Source organism: Lontra canadensis, unplaced genomic scaffold, assembly GCF_010015895.1.
Source record: "Lontra canadensis isolate GAN:19392208 unplaced genomic scaffold, GSC_riverotter_1.0 scaffold4, whole genome shotgun sequence".
In the NCBI taxonomy this organism is placed as follows: Eukaryota; Metazoa; Chordata; class Mammalia; order Carnivora; family Mustelidae; genus Lontra; species Lontra canadensis.
The window spans coordinates 40,690,561-40,713,580 of record NW_022630998.1 but is presented as its reverse complement, the minus strand read 5'-3'; the positions used below and the strand labels follow the sequence as shown (position 1 = coordinate 40,713,580).

The following is a 23,020-nucleotide window of genomic DNA, read 5'->3' as shown; positions in this document are numbered from 1 at the left end:
TGGTTTCAGGTCTCTTCTGATTTGGTTAGTGTATGTTTTTCTGGGGTCGTTGCTACCCTTTTAGTTTTTTGTCCTCTCATTCCTCTATTCTCATCTGGATAAAATGACAAGGCTGAAAAACTCATCTCAAAAAAAAAGAACAAGAGGCAATACCAATGGCTAGGGATCTAATCATTATGGACATTAGTAAGATGTCAGCTCTAGAGTTCAGAATGACGATTATCAAGGTTCTAGCTGGGCTTAAAAAAAAATGGAAGATACTAGAGAAACCCTTTCTAAAGAAATAAAATCCCTTTCTGGAGAAATAAAAGAACTATAATCTAACCAAGTTGCAATAAAAAAAGCTATTAATGAGGTGCAATATAAAATGGAGCCTCTTACTGCTAGGATAAATGAGGCAGAAGACAGAATTAGTGATATAGAAGACCAAATGGCAGAGAATAAAGAAGCTGAGCAAAAGAGGAACAAACAACTACTGGACCACAAGGGGAGAATTCCAGAGATAAGTGATACCATAAGTCAAAACAATATTAGAATATTTGGGATCCCAGAAGAAGAAAGAGAGAGGGGGACAGAAAGTATATTGGAGCAAATTATAACAGAGAATTTTCCTAACTTGGTGAAAGGAACAAGCATCAAAACTCAGGAAACAGAGCGAATCCCCCTCAAAAATCAATAAAAATAGATCCACACCCCCATCATCTAATAGTAAAAACGTAATTACAAGTCTCAGTAATGAGGAGAAAATCCTGAAAGCAGCTCGGGACAAGAGGTCTGTAACACACAATGGTAGAAATATTAGATTGGCAGGAGACCTATCCACAGAGACCTGGCTGGCCAGAAAGGACTCACATGATATAATCAGAGCACTAAATAAGAAAAATATGCAGCCAAGAATACTATATCCAGCTAGGCTGTCACTGAAAATAGAAGGAGAGATAAAAAGCTTCCAGGGCAAACAAGAATTAAAAGAATTTGCAAACACCAAACCAGGCCTACAAGAAATATTGAAAGCAGTTCTCTAAGCAAAGAGAGAGCCTAAAAGTAACAGACCAGAAAGGAACAGAGACAATATACAGTAACAGTCACCTTACAGGCAATACAATGGCACTAAATTCATACCTTTCAATAGTTACTCTAAATGTAAATGGGCTAAATGGTCCAATCAAAAGACACAAGGTATCAGAATAGATTAAAAAAAAAAAAAAAACAAGACTCATCAATATGCTGTCTGCAAGAAACTCATTTTAGACACAAAGACAGCTTCAGATTTAAAGTGAAGAGGTGGAAAACAATCTACCATGTTAATGGACATCAAAACAAAGCTAGGGTGGCAATCCTTATAGCAGATAAATTAGATTTTAAGCCAAAGACTATCATAAAAGATGAGGAAGGACACTATATCATACTTAAAGGGTCTGTCCAACAAGAAGAACTAACAATTGTAAATATCTATGCCCCTAACACAGGAGCAGCCAATTATATAAACCAATTAATAACAAAATCAAAGAAACACATTGCCAATAATACAATAATAGTAGGGGACTTTAACACCCGCCTCACTGAAATGGATAGATCATCTAAGCAAAAGATCAACAAGGAAATAAAGGCTTTAAATGGCACATTGGACCAGATGGACATCACAGATATATCCAGAAAATTCCATCCCAAAGCAACAGAATACACATTTTTCTCTAGTGCACATGGAACATTCTCCAGAATAGATCACAACCTGGGTCACAAACCAGGTTTCAACTGGTACCAAAAGACTGGGATCATTCCATGTACATTTTCAGACCGCAGTGCTTTGAAGTTAAAGCTCAATCATGAGAGGAAAGTTGGGAAGAACTCAAATACATGAAGTGTAAAGAGCATCCTACTAAAGAATGAATGGGTCAACCAGGAAATTAAAGAAGAATTTTAAAAATTCATGGAAACAAATGAAAATGAAAACACAACTGTTCAAAATCTTTAGGATGTAGCAAAGGTGGTCATAAGAATAAAGTTTATAGCAATACAAGCCTTTCTCAAGAAACAAGAAAGGTCTCAAGTACATAACCTAACTCTACACCTAAAGGAGTGGGAGATAGAAGAGCAAATGAAGCCTAATCCCAGCAGGAAAAGAGAAATAATAAACGTCAGAGCACAAATCAATGAAAAAGAAACCAAAAGAACAGTAGAACAAAACTGGGAGCTGGTTCTTTGAAAAAATTAGTAAGATTGATAAACCCCTGGCCAGACTTATAAAAACCGAAAGAAAAAGGACCCAAATTAATAAAGTCATGAATGAAAGAGGAGAGATCACAACCAATACCAAAGAAATACAAACAATTTTAAGAACATATTATGAGCAACTATACACCAGCAAATTTGACAATCTGGAAGAAATAGATGCATTCCTAGAGACATAGAAACTACCAAAACTGAACCAGGAAGAAATAGAAAACCTCAACAGACCCACAACCAGTAAGGAGATTGAAGCAGGCATCAAAAGTCCCCCAACAAACAAAACCTCAGGCCAGATGGCCTCCCAGGGGAATCATACCAAACATTCAAAGAAGAATTAATACCTATTCTCCTGAAACTGTTTCAAAAAATAGAAATGGAAGGAAAACTTCCAAACTCATTTTATGAGGCCAGCATTACCTTGATCGTAAAACCAGACAAAGACCCCATCTAAAAGAATTACAGACCAATATCCTTGATGAACACAGTGCAAAAATTCTCACCAAAAGATTAGCCAGTAGGATCCAACAGTACATTAAAAGGATTATTTACCACAACCAAGTGGGATTTAATCCTGGGCTGCAAGGTTGGTTCACCATCCACAAATCAATCAATGTGATACAATACATTAATAAAAGAAACAACAAGAACCATATGATACTCTCAATAGATGCTGAAAAAGCATCCAACAAAATGCAGCATCCTTTCCTGATCAAAACTCTTCACAGTGTAGGCACAGAAGGTACATACCTCAATATCATCAAAGCCATCTATGAAAAACCCACAGCGAATATCATTCTCAATGGCCAAAAACTGACAGCTTCTCCCCTAAGGTCAGGAACATGGCAGGGCTGTCCCCTTTAACCATTGCTATTCAACATAGTACTAGAAGTCCTAGACTTAGCAATCAGACAACAAAAAGAAATAAAGGCATCCAAATCGGCGAAGAAGTCAAACTCTCCCTCTTTGCCGATGATATGATGCATTAGGTAGAAAACCCAAAAGATGGGGCACCTGGGTGGCTCAATGAGTTAAAACCTCTGCCTTCGGCTCAGGTCATGATCCCAGGGCCCTGGGATCGAGCCCTGCATTGGGATCTCTGCTCAGCAGGGAGCCTGCTTCTCTCTCTCTCTCTGCCTGCCTCTCTGCCTACTTGTGATCTCCGTCTGTCAAATAAATAAATAAATAATCTTAAAAAAAAGAAAAGAACAGAAAACCCAAAAGACTCCACCCCGAAACTGCTAGAACTCATACAGGAACTCAGAAAAGTATCAGGATATAAAATCAATGCTCAGAAATCAGTTGCATTTCTATACACAAACAGCAAGACAGAAGAAAGAGAAATTAAGGAGTTCATCCCATTTACAATTGCACCCCAAACTGTAAGATACCTAGGAATGAATCTAATCAAAGAGGCAAAGAATCTGTACTCAGAAAACTATAAAGTACTCATGAAAGAAATTGAGGAAGACACAAAGAAATGGAAAAAACGTTCCATGCTCATAGACTGGAAGAATAAATATTGTAAAAATGTCTATGCTACCTAAAGCAATCTACACATTTAATGCAATCCCTATCAAAATACCATCAACTTTTGTCAAAGACATGGAACAAATAATCTTAAAATTTATATGGAACCAGAAAAGACCCCGAATAGCCAGAGGAATGTTGAAAAAGAAAACCAAAGTTGGTGGCATCACAATTCCAGACTTCAAGCTCTATTACAAAGCTGTCATCATCAAGACAGCATGGTACTGGCACAAAAACAGATACATAGATCAATGGAACAGAACAGAGAGCCCAGAAATAGACCCTCAACTCTATAGTCAACTAATCTTCAACAAAGCAGGAAAAAATATCCAGTGGAAAAAAGACAGTCACTTCAACGAATGGTGTTAGGAAAATTGGACAGCCACATGCAGAAGAATGAAACTGGACCATTTCCTTACACCACACACGAAAATAAACTCAAAATGGATGAAAGACCTCAATGTGAGACAGGAATCCATCAAGATCCTTGAGGAGAACACAGGCAGCAACCTCTTCGACCTCAGCCGCAACTTCTTCCTAGAAACATCACCAAAGGCAAGGGAAGCAAGGGCAAAAATGAACTATTGGGACTTCATCAAGATCAAAAGCTTTTGCACAGCAAAGGAAACAGTCAACAAAATCAAAAGACAACTGACAGAATAGGAGAAGATATTCGCAAATGACATATCAGATAAAGGACTAGTAGCCAAAATCTATAAAGAATTTATCAAACTCAACACCCAAAGAACAAATAATCCAATCAAGAAATGGGCAGAAGACATGAACAGACATTTTGACAAAGACGACATCCAAATGGCCCACAGACACATGAAAAAGTGCTCAACATCCCTTGGCATCAGGGAAATTCAAATCAAAACCACAGTGAGATACTGCCTCACACCAGTCAGAATGGCTAAAATTAACCAGTCAGGAAACAACAGATGGATTGAGGATGCAGAGAAAGGGGAACCCTCCCACTGTTGGTGGGAATGCCAGCTGGTGCAGCCACTCTGGAAAACAGTATGGAGGTTCCTCAAAAAGTTGAGAATAGAGGGGAGCCTGCATGGCTCAATTGGTTGGGCAGCTGCCTTCAGCTCAGATCATGATCCTGGAGTCCTGGGATCAAGTCCCACACTGGGCTCCCTGCTCGGCAAGGAAGCTGCTTCTCCCACTGACCTCTCCCATGTCATGGGGCACCTGTCATTCTCTCTCTATCAAATAAATAAATAAAATATATTTTTTTTAAAGTTGAAAATAGAGCTACCCTATGACCCAGTAATCACACTACTGGGTATTCACCCTAAAGATACAAATGTGGGGATCTGAAGGGGGACGTGCACCTGAATATTTATAGCAGCAATGTCCACAATAACCAAACTATGGAAAGAACCTAGATGTCCACCGACAGATGAATGGATAAAGAAGATGTGGTATATATATATACAATGGACTACTATGCAGCCCCCAAAAAAACCCAAAATCCTGCCATTTGCAACAACATGGATGGAACTAGAGATTATTATGCTAGGTGAAGTAAATCAATCAGAGAAAGACAATTATCATATGATCTCCTTGATATGAGGAATTTGAGAGGCAGGGTAGAGGGTCATGGGGGGAAGGGAGGAAAAAAATGAAACAAGATGGGACCAAAGAGGGAGACAAACCGTAAGAGACGCTTAATCTCAGGAAACAAACTTAAGGTTGCTGGTGGGTGTGGGGAATAGGGTGGCTGGGGGATAAACATTGGGAAGGGTATGTGCTATGATGAGTGCTGTGAAATGTGTAAGCCTGATGATTCACAGACCTGTATCCCTGAAGCAAATAATACATTATATGTTCATTAAAAAAAAAAAAAAAAAAAAAAGAGGGGCGCCTGGATGGCTCAGTGGGTTAAGCCTCTGCCTTCAGCTCAGGTCATGATCCCAGGGTCCTGGGATCAAGCCCCGCATCAGGTTCTCCACTTGCAGGGAGCCAGATTCCCCTTCTCTCTCTCTGCCTGCCTCTCGGCCTACTTGTGATTTCTGTCTGTCAAATAAATAAATAAAATCTTAAAAAAAAAAAAAAAGAAAGAAAGAAAAAGAAATGTCCTAGTACTTAGTAGAGCCTCTCTGAAAAGATATTTCCCTTTGTTGCTCCTTCCAGCTGACTGAAAGTTAAATTGCGAGAAAAATGGTTCATTTCCATATTCGTCACTCTCTGCAAATGAGTCAAATCCAGATTAAAAAATAAAAGCTGGGATGGAGGGGCCCCTGTTTGGTTCAATAAATTGAGCATTCAACTCTTGATTTTGGCTCAGGTCCTGATCTCAAGGTTATGGGATTGAGCCCCATCTTGGGTTCTGTGCTCAGCCTGGAGTGTGCTTGAATTCTCTCTCTCTCCCTCTCTCTCTGTCCCTCCCAGCTGCTCGCACCCTCTAAATAAATGAATAAATAAATAAAATCTTTAAGAAAAAAAAAAAAAACTGGGATGGAGGAGAAGTCTCAGCCAGCCCAGGCTAGCATGAGCCTTCCTGCCAAAGAGCAGATGGCCCACATGGTCAGGGGATTGGTTACATACAAAAAGACTGAGAAAATAAGTCAATATATTGAGAATAATGTGAATCATGTTTCTCAGTCCCAGGGAAGAGCGGTACAAATACAGAAGGGGGAAAGTCTTGGATAAAACATCTAAGGTTGAATTGTAATTGGATGTATCAATGTGAATTCCTGGTTGATTCAAGTTCGTCTTAAGAGTAATGGAAAGCCACCGCAGGACTACAGGGTGAAGTACACTGGGATAAGCAGTTCATTGTAAGATGTACATTTAGAGGCACCTGGGTGGCTCAGTTGGTGAAGCTCCAACTCTTGATCCCAGCTCAGGTCTTGTGTTGATCTTCTGCTCGGGTCATATATTTAAGCCCCACATTGGGCTCCACACTGGGCATGGAGCCTACTGGAAAAAATTGCATTTGGAAACTGTTATGATTATTGTGGCAAAATGTGGAAAACTGACTGAAGAAGGAAAAGAGCAAAATTGCAAAAGTAGTAATGGTTTACCGAAATGGCTAAAGCAAAAGTTGAACTTGATGGTGGTGATAGAGATGGTAAAATTTGGATTGATTGAAGAAATACTGAAAAGGTAGAAAATGACATGACTTGGTGATGGGGAGATGTATAAGATGATAGCTAAGCTTTTGGTTTGCTAAGCTGAACAAATAGCACCATCCAACAAGGTAGGAATCATTAAAAGAGAATTAGGTTTAACTGGCTTTTTTTTTTTTTAAAGATTTTATTTATTTATTTGACAGAGAGAGATCACAAGCAGGCAGAGAGGCAGGCAGAGAGAGAGGAGGAAGCAGGCTCCCTGCTGAGCAGAGAGCCCGATGCGGGGCTTGATCCCAGGACTCTGAGATCATGACCTGAGCCGAAGGCAGCGGCTTAACCCACTGAGCCACCCAGGCGCCCCTTAACTGGCTTTTAAACTTAAAGAATTTGAGCTTCCTTTGAGACAACAAAATGTGGAGTTCTGGAAACCAAGGAAAGGGAAGGAGAGAGAGGGGCTCCTGGATGGTTCAGTTGGTTAGGTGTCCAACTCTTGACTTCTGCTCAGGTCATAACCTTGGGGTCATGGGATGAAGTCCAGTGTTGGGTTTTGCACTGAGTGGGGAGTCTGCTTGAGATTCTCCCTCTCCCTCAACCCTTCTTGCTCTGTCTCGAAGAGGAAGAAGAAGGAGGAGGAGGAGAAGAAGAAGAGGAAGAAGCAGAAGAAGAAGAAGGAGAAGAAGAGGAAGAAGCAGAAGAAGAAGGAGAAAGAGAAGAAGAAGAAGAATAAAGTTCAACTATGTTGAAAGCTTTAAAGAGTGAGGTAGTAGTATATGGCTGGAAAATATCCATGAAGGAACTGCTTCAGAGGATTGATAGATGGAAAAGCCAAGGCTGGAATGGGTTGAGAAGCAAGTAGGCAGAAAGAAAATAGAGGCTCTTCTCCTCCCACGACAAACAACAACAACAACAACAACAAAACGTTGTAGGAAATGTACTTATATTGGCCTTAAAGAAAATGAAATAATTCTAACCAAATCAGAAATATCAAGTGAGTTCAAGCTCCACTTGGAATGAAGTTAATTTCAATTCATATGTGTCATGATACTTAGTCTTCTGGGCTCCAAAAGAATGGAACATGCTCTAGAAAACACAATATACAATAGTTACGCATTACCACTGCCATTCTGATTGGAAAATAAGAATTCTACAAAAAAAATTAGTACAAAAAAGTCACTCGGAGTCCTTTAGCCTTCAAAGGTCATGGCTTCCTCTGTGTTCGACACATAGGATGTGTTGTCCCACAATACTTTTCTCCCACATCCAAAACCTTATCCAAATTTCAGATCACAGTCTGTCAGAGAGTCATACCACACCTTACTTGGAAAACTTTAGCATTTGTGCCTTTAACCTGTAATTTTGCCAACCAGGTCTTGCTCTCAAATTAATAAATATTTTCACAATAGATTATGAAGCCTCAGCAGGCACGGGCAGTGATTTCTCAATCTTTTATATGTTACTAAGACTTTTTATGTATATTCAAATTAAGTAGAAATTGTAAACTGCTCCAAACTCCATTTCTATCTCCCAGTCCTCAATTTCTCTATGAGTAATAATAACATTCATTGATTACTATGTACAATTCACTATTCTAGACATTTTCCATGTAACACAAATAATCCTTCCAACAACTCTGTAATATAAATATTTCTATTCCTATTTTACAAATTTAAAAATTGAGGTACAGAAAGGCCAGTGAACAATTAAGTGGCAGAGTTGGGATTCACACAAATACAGTAAAAAAAAGCCCACGTTCCTAAATTTTTACCAACAGAAAAATAACCCTAATAAGGCCTTGTCCTACCTGGACAAGTTTTACTGACGTACCAGGGTTAAGTAGCATAGTTTAGCAGCAGGATTTCATAAAAGATATTCTAGTCCATTCAATCACACGTTGTCCATTTTCCCTGCCCTCTTCCGCGGTGCTACAAGAACCCGCTGTTTTCCTGACGGCCCAGAGGTGGCGCTGCAGGGACAGGTAAGGGCAGAGGCAGAGTGGATGGGAGGGGCTGATCCGGTGCGAGGGTACGATCCGTCACCCGGCGGTAGGCGGAACCTAAAGAAGGGCAAAGGAAAGCGAGTGTTCGGTTGTGCGCAGGCGCGAGGCTGGGCACACCCCCAGGAGTGAGGGCTGCTGGGCCCGATGACGTGGCCTGGCAACGTCCGCCCCGGTGCGCCTCCAGGGAACCCAGCGCCGCTGGAACTGCCCGCGGCCTAGTCTTGACGCGCGTGTGCTTGTGAACCAGAGCCGGGGACAGCGGCGGCGGCGGCGGTCGGGCTTGCGGGGACACGACGGGGCCGCTGCCATGGGGGAGTGACGCGCCTGCGCCCGCTGTTCCGCAGCAGCGGCGAGACATGAGGAAACCCCGCGGCGGGGGCAGCGGCGGCGGCTCCTGAGCCCCGGAATGGAGGAGAAATTCGGCGGGGAGGTGCTAGCCGGCCCCGGCGGCGGCGGCGGCGGCCTTGGGCCGGTGGACGTGCCCAGCGCTCGGTAAGAGACGGACGCGGCTCGCGCCTCCGGAGCGCTTCTCTCCCGCGCCTGCGTTCGCTGGCTCGCTCACTCGCGCACCCGGACGCGCGCGGGCACCCGCGTCCCTCCCGTCCCGCTGACAGCGCGGAACGCCCTCAGCTCAGCACGCGTACCACAGGGGTCCGTCCGGTCCCAGCGCTGCCCGCGCCTGCGGCTTTCATTGGCTCCCCGGTTGCCCGCTGCAGAATGAACGCTCTAAAGCCCAGGGAGGTTCTGCTTGAGTTTCTGGTTTCCGAGGCACACCGTTAATCTTCCCTCTGCCAGCCGGTTCTCGGGAGGGGTTTTTCTGGTCTGTGACAACCCTTTCCGTTGGCTCTTTCTCCCTGAAATAGTAGTTTAGTGACTAGTTAACCTTTCTGACGTCTCCCTGCGTAAGTTAGGGGAAGGTGTCACCATCTTCAGGCGAAGAAACCAAAGTACAAACGGATGAACTTCGACATTCAGGTTAACCCCGCGCATCAAAAATTCAGCCCGTCATCTAGCTTCCTTTTCCTTGGCTTCTTTTATTTTATTATTAAATGAGAAATGTGTGCTCATTGTTTAAAAAAAAAAACGCAAACGCTACAAAAATTCGTAGAATAAAAAGCGAAAATTCCTCTCTACCGCTGCCTCCTTCGTATGTTCCCACAAACCTCCCAGAGGTAAGTACAGTAACCACTTTCGAGCGTGTCCTTGATCTGTCTTAAGTTCTGAGGTAGTGTCAAAGAGATAAAATACTGCCCAACGGTGTTGTTGGAATTTGGTATTCATTGTCTTCATTTTTAATGAGGTTCAGTTTTTTCGTTCTTCAATACTTTTTTTCAGATTTAAAGTTTGTTTTGATATTTGGAACTGTAGAAATAGCATTGCTAATATAATTTTTTTTTTTTAGTGAAAAAGAACATTTAAAATGCTGGGACACGGGCGCCTGGGTGGCTCGGAGGGTTAAAGCCTCTGCCTTCGGCTCAGGTCATGGTCCCAGGGTCCTGGGATCAAGCCCCGCATCAGGCTCTCTGCTCCTTGGGGAGCCTGCTTTCTTCTCTCTCTCTCTGCCTGCCTCTGCCTACTTGTGATCTCTGTCAAATAAATAAATAAAATCTTTAAAAAAATAAAAATAAATGCTGGGACAGAACTTAGGTCAACTGCATTTTTGTAGTTTAATTTTCTAATATCTTATAAATAACAGCATATCAGATACTATTTACTGAGGTATGACAAGTAAATGCAGTAGGCGACTCGTCTAGATTTTGGTAGCAGAGTGGGGGGAATGCTGTAAAGGACAATAACAGGTCTGTTAACAAAACTGGACTAGGGTGGTCAAGTATCATAACCATGCTAAATTTTCTGAAGTTGATAACTTTTCTGATTTTATAAGAAAATGTACATATTCTTAGGAAATCAAGTATTTAGAAGTACGATGTAAGTAACTTTTTAGTTGAGGGGAAAAAAAAACCTGTATTTAGAGAGATAATAAGGCAAATGAGACATGTAACAATGAGGGAATCCAGATAAAGGGCATACTATTCTTGCCACTTTTCTGTAAACTGGAAATTATGTTTAAACAAATAGTTTAAAGTTACTGTTTATTCAAGAGGTTATTGTCTTAGGTAGATGTGGCAAAGAGTCTTTTGCTATCCTGTTGTATTGCTTAGCAGAACTGCCCTCCTATTGTAGCTCATTGCAGAATCAAATTCAACTCAGGAGTGGTGAATTTCTAGTAGATTACAAATTGCAAGAATTTTCCTTTGTGTAGACTAATAATCAAATACTAGTTAAAATCTGCAACAAAAACTAGTTTAAAAATCCTTTAATTGTGGATATTTTTGTGCCTGAATTCACCATAAAAGAATTGTTTCAAATGTTTCTATCTGGCTTCTGTAAGACCTCTGCAGGAAAGAGGGTGACAGTCTACGTTTGTTGAACACCTGTGTTCGATTTGCTTTGAGTGTAGCATCTCACTTAATACAACAGTGCTGTAGACTACCTAACACACCCTTGTTTCACAGATCAAGAAACTGAGACATAGAAAAAAGTTTATTTTCCCAGCTAGTAAGTGAGTCCGTCATTCTAAACCCCATTCATTTCACACACTGTGTTTTGTTTGCTGGAGAACCATGAACTGCTGCAGTGGGCAAAGCTAAGAAGCACATTTAAACCCAAACCGAAATTTCAGTAATTTCAGGTTTAGAGAACCAGAGATTTTTGTACTCTTTCACATAAAAGACCAATGATAACGTTTGATGAAACTAGTTGATGGCAAATGAGGATTTATCAGTTGGGTAGGTGGAATGTATCTCCCCGAGTCCCCCAGAGTCAGTGAGTGACTCAAGGGCCACTGTCTCTCCTAAACACCTCCCCCATCTTTCCCTCTTAGTAAATGAAGCTGTTCACTGTTTTCCTGCACAATATGAACTGCAGATATCTACTTACTAGTATGTGGTTATTTAGCCTTATTTAGTGTTTCATCTGTAGCCCAAGAGAAGACCTCACTAATGAGGCTTTAAAAATCAAAAGAGTCCAGAGATTCCTGGATGGCTCAGTCCGTTAAGCAAGTCTGCCTTCAGCTAGGTCCTGTTCTCAGGGTCTTGGGATTGAGCCCCGAATCAGGCTCCTTTCCCAGTAGAAAGCCTGCTTCTCCCTCTTCCACTGTTGCTCCCCGTGCTTGTCCTTTCTCTCTCTCTTTCAGTGTCTCTCTCTCAAATAAATAAGTAAAATATTTTTTTTTTAAACTTAATGTTTTAGGGGCACCTGATTGGATCAGTGGGTTAAAGCCTCTGCCTTCGGCTCAGGACATGATCCCAGAGTCCTGGGATCCGAGCCCCCCATGGGGCTCTCTGCTCAGCAGAGAACCTGCTTCCTCCTCTCCCTGCCTGCCTCTCTGCCTACTTGTGATCTCTGTCAAATAAATAAATCTTTTTTAAAAATTAATGTTTTATAAATAAATAAAAAATAAATATCAGAGTCCAACTTTTAACTAAATGTTAAAATAACTTTCCAGATTTAATAATGGTAGCAAAAGTCTGGAACAATTAGTACATGAAAAGTCATATAACTATCAACATATGTATATTATTGTAAATATGTGAATATATGAAATATGCATATTTCATACATGAAGATGCAAGGGAAAAGGTTTGAAAGGATGACTATTTGGTCACCTGTGAGGAGAAAATTAGGAATGATTTTATCTACAACTTTAATAACAAGCAGCTACTCAAATTACTTTTATAATCTTTATATTTTAAAAATTAAAAAAGGAATAAAGAAAATTGACGTCAGATCATAATGGTAACGTTATCAAGAGGTATTTTACTTAGGGGCACCTGGGTGGCACAGTCAGTTGAGCGCCCAGCTTTTGGTTTCAGATCAGGTAGTGATCTCAGGGTTATGAGATCACTCAGCATTTCGGGCTCCAGGTTCAGTGTGGTGTCTGAGAGTCTCTCTCCCTCTTCTGCTCCCACTCATGCTCTTTCTCTCTAAAGTAAATAAATTTTTTTTAAGTATTTTACTCAAATTAATGTTCCTTATTACTAAATCTTGCCTTTGAAGTGCCAGATTTTTAAAGTTTAATTAATACTTCAAACGGAAATTACTTAGAAATGGGCACCTGGGTGGCTCAGTCAGTTAAGCATCTGCCTTTGGCTCTGGTCATGATTCCAGGTGGGATTGAACCCCCCACTCCCCTCCCATCATGTTCCTGCCTCAGCAGGGAGCCTGCTTCTGCTTGTGCACTTGCATCCAGGCTCTCTCTCTGTCAAATAAATAAATAAAATCTTTTTTAAAAAAAAGAATTTCACATGTTGTCCTATCTTTTTAAAACAAGTATATTAAATATAATTTACCTTTTCCTTGATGATCTCTGGTCATTCTGACCATCATCTGGCTAACTGACCTTACATATAGTCATTCATTCAAAGGCTTGTTCCTAGTACTAGTATTTTGCATATGCTGCTCTCTGCTCCGCTTTCTTGTTTTATAATTACTGCTTAGTCTTTATTTTTATTTTTTTAAGTATACTCCGCACCAGCATGGAGCCCAATGCTTGACTTGAACTCATGACCCTGAGGTTGAGACCTGAGCTGAGATCAAGTGTCAGATGCTTAACCAACTGGGCCACCCAGGTACTCCAAATTCCTACGTAGTCTTTAATATACACTGAGACGTCCCAAACTCTAAAGATGGACCTTTGCTTACCAAGTTAGAGTTAGTTGCTTCCAGTATTCTTTTAAAACTGTATTACATATTAGGTCACATAAATACTTATTTGGTTGCCTGTCTTCCTTAGGCCTCAGACTCCTTGCCGACTGGGTCTGTATTACACATTAAGTGTCGCAGATAGCTCCTAGAAATATGTTTAGTTATAAGTAACCTAATGAAGAGAACTTTAAACAAATAAGGAGATACTCTCACAGAAAAGAAACCAGATGTTGTAGGTATTTGGTCAGCACCTAAGTGATACCATCTAGGACCCAGATTCCTTGCCTTTACTCTCTGCCATCCTAAGCGTATTGGCTTCTATATTCAGGCTTGTTATGAGATGGATAAGTCTTTTAGATAATGTTAACATTTTGATAACATTTTTTAGATAAAGGTCCTCCCTTGAAGGCAGAAAGAAGACAAATATTTCCAACTGCATCTTCTCTTTTGATCAGGAAGAGGGAAGGCTATGCTTGAAGCCACCGTGTCAGTCTTCCCTTAGGTCTCATTGGCCATGTATAGCATTTGGCATATAGTAAGTGTGCAAAGAATATTTGAAGAATGGCTGTATAGCCCCATGGAGAATATACAAGGCTCTTTGCTGACATTGAGAATTCCTGGACTGCTGTGATTTTTTAACGTACTTCTGTTTTTCCTGGTCTTTGTTGTTTCCCTCCCTGTCTTGACATTATTGTTCTTTGTGTCCTTGCTTCTATCCTGCTGCCTTATTATTACATCTAATTAAAAGCTTAAGGAGTAAAGCCCCTGTGGTTTTGAGTGTTGCTATTTGATTTCATTCTTTTCTTTCATTCTGAGTCTGTAGCTCAGTTGCTGATAGTTCAGATTGCCAGAAGCTTGATTGCCACTTAATGTACTGTATAATTGCATTATATATGTTACTGTATGAGATATCACCATATCACAAAGTATAGTTGTAGAATTAACATTCTTTTTTTTTTTTTAATAAACATTTGCTGAGCACATATAATGCTGGTCCCTGTGTTAGGAACTAATAAACAATAGATTTCTAGCTCAACTTTTATTTTCATTGGCTAATTTTGAATTGCTACATTGACCAGAATATTTACTTAGTATTAATATAGTTAATATACTCAGTGTACCGAAGTCTATATGACTTTTTTCTCTAGCTTAAATGGTCCAAAATATAAATAAATCTTAGGTTTTAATATGCTTTTTGTCTTCCATATTTAAAGATGATTTTACTGTTAGCACAGGCCACCATGAATGTATAATTGAGAACAGTTTAGAATACAAGAACCCTCAAAGCCTTTGGATGAACTTTAATTTTCTGTGTGACATATTACATGATCTTAGGGTTGTTGAGAACTAGCCCCATGTCAGGCTCCATGCTCAGTAGGGAGCCTGCTTATGATTCTCTCTCTGCCCCTACCCTGGCTTATGTGTTCTCTCTCTCTCTCTCTCTCTCAAAAAAAAAAAAAAAATGCTTGGGCACCTGGCTGGCTTAGTCTGTAGAGCATGTGACTCTTGATCTCCAAATGGTAAGTTCAAGCCCCACCTTGGGCATGGAGCCTACTTAAAATTAAAAAAAAAAAAAAAAACTTAAGAACCATGGCCTAGACTCTAGCTAACTCTGTGGGCTTTAATTTCCCAATCTATAACATCAAAGGCAATGAGCTAGAAAATCCCTAAGGTGTTTCTTAGCTCTTAAATGTTAGCGTTCAGTTTTTTCTTGCATATGTACATTTACCATCACACCTGGACAGTTGCTAGAGACTTGGTAGATTGCCCTTGTTTTACTGTGTTTTTAGCCAGTCTGCAGAGAGTCCAAAAACAAAATACACTTGATTTTTTGTTGCTGTTATAGCCATAACTTTAAATTTATTATTTTTTGCAATACTCCTTTTTTCATTGAGATAAAATTTACCTATAATAAAATGCATAGATTTTAAAGGTACAAGTTTGCATTTTTCACAAATGTGTATACCTATGTAACTTTCAGCATAATCAAGCTATAGAACAATTTTTTTTAAAGATTTATGTATTTAGAGAGAGTGAGCATGCTCAGGGGGTGGGGCATAGAGGGAGAGAAAGAATCTTGAGCCAACTGCCTGCTGAGCACGGAGCCTGACTCCTAACATAGGCTTGATCCCATGACCCTAATATCATGACCCCAGCCAAAATCGAGTCGGGCACTTAAACAACTGACCCACTCAGGTGCCCCAAGCTATAAAACATTTTTGTCATCCCAGAAAATATGCTTGATCTTTGAAACATATTTGAATGTTCAACAAATGAGTTAAATAGGAATTTCTTTAAGGTGCTTTAGGATGTGACGTACACATTATTCCACAATAACATTTTTATTAGCTTTTGGGTGATTAATTATCACATAGTTAAAGTCCCCAGACTACACTATAAAACGCCCCCCAGATGGTGTTCATAATAAGAAAAAGCACTTTGGTCAAATCTTCTTTTTTTTAATTTACTATGATATTATCTGGACTAAAACAGAAAATGAGCCATCTTGGATGGTAAAGATACTGAGATTCATTCTTTGAAGAACTGAAATTTATTTTAATAATTGCATCAAAATCTTCCTAAAATATATTTTTTTGTGCCTTCTTAAATTACTGTATGTTTAATATAGTTTAGCTCTTATTAATTCAGTGTCATCTTACTGGGTTATACATACTCATCAGTTTTTATATTATACCTTGATATCCCCATTGTATGCCAAATTTTTTAACTTTGTTTGAACGACTTCGGTTTCTTTTAAACTTCTGGGTTTGTTTTTGTATTTTTTTCTCCCACCGATAGAGACTTCTTATCCCTGTCAGTATGCCAGACGGGACATCCTTCACACACCATGTTTTGTTTTCCCTTACACCTCCTTTTTAATATAGTAACACCTGTTTGATGTAAACTTAAGAAGTCATGTACTTGAGTGGCTTGCACAAGATGTCCTATTAGGGTGAGGGAAAAAATACTAAGAATTTCACCACTTTTTATCTCATTCTTTTTAATTTCTAATTTGTGTATGTTTTATAATGTATATAACATCAGTACAGTAATACACTTTTACAACATACAGATAAGTAGTGGGTTTCATGTGCAAAAATTTTTTTTTTTACTGCTAGAGAGTATATGATCAAAGACTACTACTACTACTAGGCTAGAAGACTGAAGTAATTTCTTCCCTAATTTCAGTTTCTTTTTCAGGAGCTCTTTTTTCTTCCTTTTTATGGCAGCCTAATTTTTTCATGCATTAGGTATTCTTATGTCTGAGAGAATGTTATTTATAGTTCTTTTTGTTTTCTGCTGCTGTTACCTATGATCCCTTTTTCTTTTAGGTTTGTTGTTGACTTTGATTGGTCCCTCCTAAGCTTATCTTAAAAGAGGCTTAAAAGGGGCTTAAAAGACTGATTATCCATGTTTACCATTCATATTTGAGGGAGCCCTAAAAAGCTAATTAGAACACCTGTGTGGGGCTTGTCCCTAGTGGATCCCTAAGAGGGTTCTGCTGAGAGATTGCAGCCTGGCTGTTAGGATATTAGAGGTAAAAGACGAAAAAGAGGTGGGGTGGAGTTAAGAAGGAAAGTTCCTTTTAATTTACATGATTTTATTCTAGCACCTCACCCCTCATCTCTGCTTTGCCTTATGTCTAGACCTCTCCAGAGACTAAGCCTCATGTGTCCTGTCATGATTGAGGAGAGCTAGTTGCCTGGCTGTGATGGGTGGGAATATGGGGATCCAGCTACCTGGAGGACTTGTTGATGCTGCTTCTCTTTTCAGCTCCCCAGGCCTTTCTGAGGTGCTTCAGATTCCTGAGCTTTTACACAGCTCTGTAGGGCAGGTTGCTTAACTTTTCAACCATGGCTCTCACTGCGCTCACATAGCAAAGCAGAGGAGGGGCAAACCTAAGGCATTTACCTTTCCTCTGTTGTTACTTACGTTGTGCTCTTCTAGTTTCGTCGCAGATAGAGTTTGGGGTCTCTTTTTATTCTCTTTGTTCGAAGTAACTGTTAAGTTTTAAAAAGCAGATTACAAAGTAATCTGGACAACTCAATTAGCCAAGAACATATTTATTTTTAGTTTGGCCCCTTTTTTTGTTTTTTTTTTTAGCAGATTGTGTCTGTTAAAAAAGAATCTGGAAGTATATGTACCAAGATATTAATAGTTGTTATGTGGATGGGGAGTTGTTTGGTTTTTTTGTTTCATTTATTTTAATGAGTATCTGTGGTTTTTATAATGATCCTTAGTGTATAAGAAAAAAAATTAGAGTTCCTTGTGATTTTAATGATACTGAAACTTGTTTCTGCTTTTACTTTTCAGGTTAACAAAATATATTGTGTTACTATGTTTCACTAAATTTTTGAAGGCTGTGGGAATTTTTGAATCATACGATCTCCTAAAAGCAGTTCACATTGTTCAGTTCATTTTTATATTAAAACTTGGGTGAGTGTCTGTAGTTCTTTTTTCCTTAATGTTTTATTTATCTGAAACTCTTGTTTTAACTAATTATCTCTAGGAAATTTTAGATAAAATATTTTGTGCTATTTATTCCTCCTTAAACATTTATGATTAAGTTTTCAAAAAAATAAAATACCTAAGGTTAGAGGTACAAAGAGAATGACTTTTTTTTTTTTTGAAGACTCTTATACTATAATAGCTTCCCAAAACTCGACTTGTGCTATAGTTTGTGTTAAAGAGGTTTTTGCACGTTTCTTTCAATGTTCAGCTTAATAGAGGATTGCTGAATTTTCATGTCTGTTTCAGCATTCAGTCTATGCAGGATCTCACATCAGTTAGCCTCTGAAGAGCTCCACTGTACACCCCTGAGAGAATAAGAGTGAAAAGGGCAGATAATTTCTCAGTATTTTCATAAAAATGGTTTTGACCCCACAGGCTTCTGAAGAGTCTCCAGGCCCTAGGGATTCCCAGACCATACCACTGGTGTAGGTCAGCCTTCCAGCAGGCATAGAATGTAACCTGAGACTTGTTCTGGCACAGATGTTCCTTATTTTCTAAGTTTAACTATGCTGGGCTTTGTTCACAATATACTCCCTTCACAGTACAGGCTCCTCATATAAAATAAATTTTACATTATTCCGCACATAGTAAGAAATTCTTTCTGAATAAAGTTTCTTCGGAACTTGAGCTTGATAGTGACCACTCTCTGTAAATGAAAATCCATTAAGACTACAGGAAGTTAATTTTAGTAATTATGGAAAGTGACCATTTTGGGAATTTGAAAGGTGAGGGCATTCTTCATTTCTGTTATTTCTAGACTGTTACTAAGTTTTGGAGAAGATGGGTTGGGTTTTTTTGTTTTGTTTTGTTTTGTTTTTTCGTATTTCAAAGTATGAAAAAATATTGAGATTCCTTTCTTTTGTGGCTGGTGAACTGATTCTGAAGGCAATTACAAAATAAGAGTTCCCCAGGTATTGCAGTGGAAGCCTTAGCAGAATGAATATTGTTCTCCAGTATAATTTTTTTAGAGGGTAACATACCTTTCAAGTTGTAGTATGTTTATTTAAAGTGAGAATCTTTACTTAACATCATACTTTATATATAAGATAAATATTAATATATTAATGTTTCCTTATTCACAGGACTGCATTTTTTATGGTTTTGTTTCAAAAGCCATTTTCTTCTGGAAAAAGTATTACCAAACACCAGGTGAGTTTTTGCCACAGTCCTTTTTTCCTAGCACCTTCCTAGTCATTGGGCCAGGAGAAATGCTCTTTCGTTGATCAGATTACTTAAATGATTTAAGTACACAGCAGAACACTTCCGCAGTTAAGTTGCTCTTGACTTGCCTTTTAGTATCAAGTCTTCAAGAGTAAACTGTAAAGTATTAAGATAACAGAATGTTTAAAAATGGAGAAGAGAGTAGAAAAATTTTAAGGTATAAAGTAATTTTTTTTTAAATGCAAGACTCTATTCTAAAGATTTCTAAATGAGACATGGAGACATGGCCCAAAGCCTAGGACATATGTCATTAGGAGGCAAATAAACCATAGAGGTAAAGAATGAAGCCTCTGGAGTCAGCCAGATTTCATGTTGTGTTTTTCCTCCTTATGAACTCTTACGAGGAGCAAGTTTCTTAATTTTTCTCTACCTCAATTTTCTTACCTGTAAAATGGAGTTAATAATACCTTTTAATGGAACTGTGAGGAATAAATGAATTAATACATATAAAGTTCTTGAAATAGTGCCTGGCATATAGTCAGCAAATAATACGTATTAGCTGTCACCCTTATCATCATCATTATTTTCTTTAGGCACCTGAGGTTCAGGATGCATACCAGAAATCTCCTGCATTCTGTATTGGCATCTCATATTATTACCTCTTTAGACAATAGTTAGACCCTACTACATGTTTACTTTGTGCAACAACTTAGAGTCCTGTGCCATGACTTTTTATTAGAATGACAAATTTATGTACCTTTGTTTTAGAGACCATGCATGTTTTGAAAAACAGGATTAATATTTTAATGCCCATCATAACTTTTTTCCCTCTTTTCAAGTAATTCAAGCTCCGGATATCTGGTGGAAAAGAATTTAAAGACTAAAACATTACGTTTTAGTCTTTACGTTTTAGTCTTTAAATTCTAGCAAACTAGTTCTAGCAAACTAGTGAGAAACTGATGAAAAAACCCACAAATTTGTATTTTATAGAAAAAGATCTCAAGATCTAACAACAGACAAGAACATAGAAAATGGAAAACACAATACTGTCTTACAAATCTAGATTTAGTCAGGGATCTTAACATTTTCTATTTCAGTTCAAAATATGTGATTATTTTTAAAAATGTAATTATTGGGGTGCCTGGGTGGCTTAGTTGTTAACCATCTGCCTTCAGCTCAGGTCATGATCCCGGCGTCCTGGGATCAAGCCCCTCATTGGGCTCCCTGCTCAGCAGGAAGCCTGCTTCTCCCTCTTCCATTCCCCCTGCTTGTGTTCCCCCTCTTGCTCTGTCTCTCTCTGTCAAATAAATAAAAATCTTCATTTAAAAAATAATAAAATCATAAAAATAAAAATAATTATTTAGCCTTTAAAATATTTAAGTGCTGGGGCGCCTGGGTGGCTCAGTGGGTTAAGCCGCTGCCTTCGGCTCAGGTCCATGATTTCGGAGTCCTGGGATCAAGCCCCGCATCAGGCTCTCTGCTCAGCAGGGAGCCTGCTTCCTCCTCTCTCTCTGCCTGCCTCTCTGCCTGCTTGTGATCTCTCTATCAAATAAATAAATAAAATCTTAAAAAAAAAAAAATATTTAAGTGCTACCATTATTTTCTTTCCTAGTATATTTTATTTAAGATTTCAAGATACTAGCAAAACATATATGACTAAAATTTTTAACTTTTTGTTTCCATTCGTAGTGGATCAAAATATTTAAACATGCAGTTGCTGGGTGTATCATTTCACTCTTGTGGTTTTTTGGCCTCACTCTTTGTGGACCACTAAGGTAAATAAAAAATGCATATTTTGAATGTTTATTTATATTTCTTAATTTTGAATATTTTATTCTATTATATTTTATGTCAGGTATTTTTGTTAAGTTATATACAAATGCTTTTCTTACTCTTACAGCATTGGTTACAACTCAATATTTTTACATGGGGGGGTGCTGACGGAACCTGTGTAATATGTGGACTATCTTTTGGTGAACACTGTAAATGTATTGTTCATGTTCTGTTGTGATATTATACTAGTTAAGAGTCCACAAACAGTTTCAGAAAATTTTTAACATAGGTGATTTTTTATCATCCATTGGTGATCCCTTTTAGCAACTGATTTTAGAAACTTAAAGGTCTAAAATGGTAAATGAAATCAATCAGTAGGAAAATCTTTGGGGCACTTGGGTGGCTCAGTCAGTTATGTGTCTGCCTTTGGGTCAGGTCATGATCCCAGGTCCTAGGATTAAGCCCCAAGTCAGGCTCTCTGCTTACTTGGGAACCTGCTTGTACATATGCTTTCTCTAAAATAAATAAATAAAATCTTTAAAAAATCTTGGGATGCCTGGGTGGCTCAGTTGGTTAAGTGTCTTCCTTCAGCTTGGGTCATGATCTCAGGGTCCTGAGATCAAGTCCCACATTGGGCTATTGGCTCAGCAGGTAGTCTGCTTCTCACTCTACCCTTACCCCTTGCTTGTGACCTCACTCTCTCTTTCTCTTTCTCTCTCTCTCTCTCTCTCAAATAAATAAAATCTTTTCTTAAAAAATTTCTTTTCCATGAAATTATATTTTGTTCTGTATGTTATTAAATCACTATCCCTGTGTGTTAGGTAGGGAAGAAAGGCAGAATATTGTTAAATTCTTATTTGACTCCTTATTTATACTTATATTTCCTGCTTACAACCCGTCACTACCACCAGCTCCTCTGCCAACACTGCCCCTCTCGTTCTTTTATGAAAACCATCAGGGGCCCCTGGGTTTTCGGCTCAAGCCATGATCTCAGGCTCCTGAGATTAAGCACTGCACTGGGCTCTGTGCTTAACATGGAATCTGCTTGTCCCTCTCCCTCTGTTCCTTCCCCTGCTTTTGCACTCTCTCTCTTAAATAAATTAATTAAATTTAACTTAATAAGCAAAAGCAGCCATCATGCCGGGGTCCCTAGGTGGCTCAGTCAGTTAAGTGTCCAACTCTCGATTTTGGCTCAGGTCATGAGATTGAGCCCTTATCAGGCTCTGTGCTGAGTGTGGAGCCTGCTTGGGATTGTCTCTCTGTCCTTCCTCTACTCCCCATCCCCATTTGCAAGAGTGTGTACATGCTCTCTCTCTAAAAAAGGAATTGCATGATTTTTTTTTTCTTTTTTAGGGAGGGGCAAAGGGAGAGAGACAATCTTAAGCATGAATTCAACTGCAGTAAGAGAAAATAAATATTTCTCCTTGATTTCACAAAACACTGAGAAAAATAAATAGGGACAATTGCTTTGGAATAATCTATCTTCTGGCCTTACCTACCCCAGAAAGGCTGAAACTAGGGTAACTTGGCTAGTTCAGTTAGTAGAGCACCTCACTCCTGATATTGGTGGTCAGTTCAAGTACCATGTTAGGAGTAGAGCCTACTTAATTTAATTTAAAAAAAAAAAAAAAGGAGGGAATAAAAGCTGAAATGGTATAACTTATAGGATTATATCACATCAATTTCTTGTGTATGTGTACCAGGAAACACTTAGAAGGTTGCTCCTATCAGCTTTGTCCACAGTAGACCCAACCTAAATGTCACTGGTAAGAGAATAATAAGGAATATGCCCATTCAACGGACTATTATACATCAATAAAAATGAATGAAATTCTATGAATATATTAAGAAATGCTGAATTGTATGCCTCATTTTTTTATTAAGGGAATTTTTTTTTTAAGATTTATTTATTTGACAGAGAGAGACAGTAAGTGAGCACAAGCAGGGGGTGCAGCAGACTCCCTGCTGAGCAAGGAGCTTGATGAGGGGCTCAGTCCCAGGACCTGGGATCATGACCTGAGCTGAAGGCAGA

General features: G+C 39.0%; 1 protein-coding gene across 3 annotated transcripts in view; it reads left to right on the top strand.

The window, feature by feature from the left end:
• Window positions 1–9,066: 9,066 nt before the first annotated feature.
• The window catches only part of SLC30A5 (solute carrier family 30 member 5), a 36,018-nt gene continuing 22,064 nt past the window's right edge, over window positions 9,067–23,020 (top strand). The window contains exons 1-4 of one of the 3 annotated variants that reach the window (XM_032849285.1): window positions 9,067–9,327; window positions 17,857–17,979; window positions 19,137–19,203; window positions 20,905–20,990. In XM_032849285.1, the coding sequence (XP_032705176.1) occupies window positions 9,242–9,327; window positions 17,857–17,979; window positions 19,137–19,203; window positions 20,905–20,990 (362 nt within the window). In that variant the 5' untranslated portion in view covers window positions 9,067–9,241. Of the gene's footprint in view, window positions 9,328–9,969; window positions 10,008–17,856; window positions 17,980–19,136; window positions 19,204–20,904; window positions 20,991–23,020 lie in introns of those variants that run through there. The other 2 variants (XM_032849272.1, XM_032849281.1) reach the window with 2 other exon arrangements.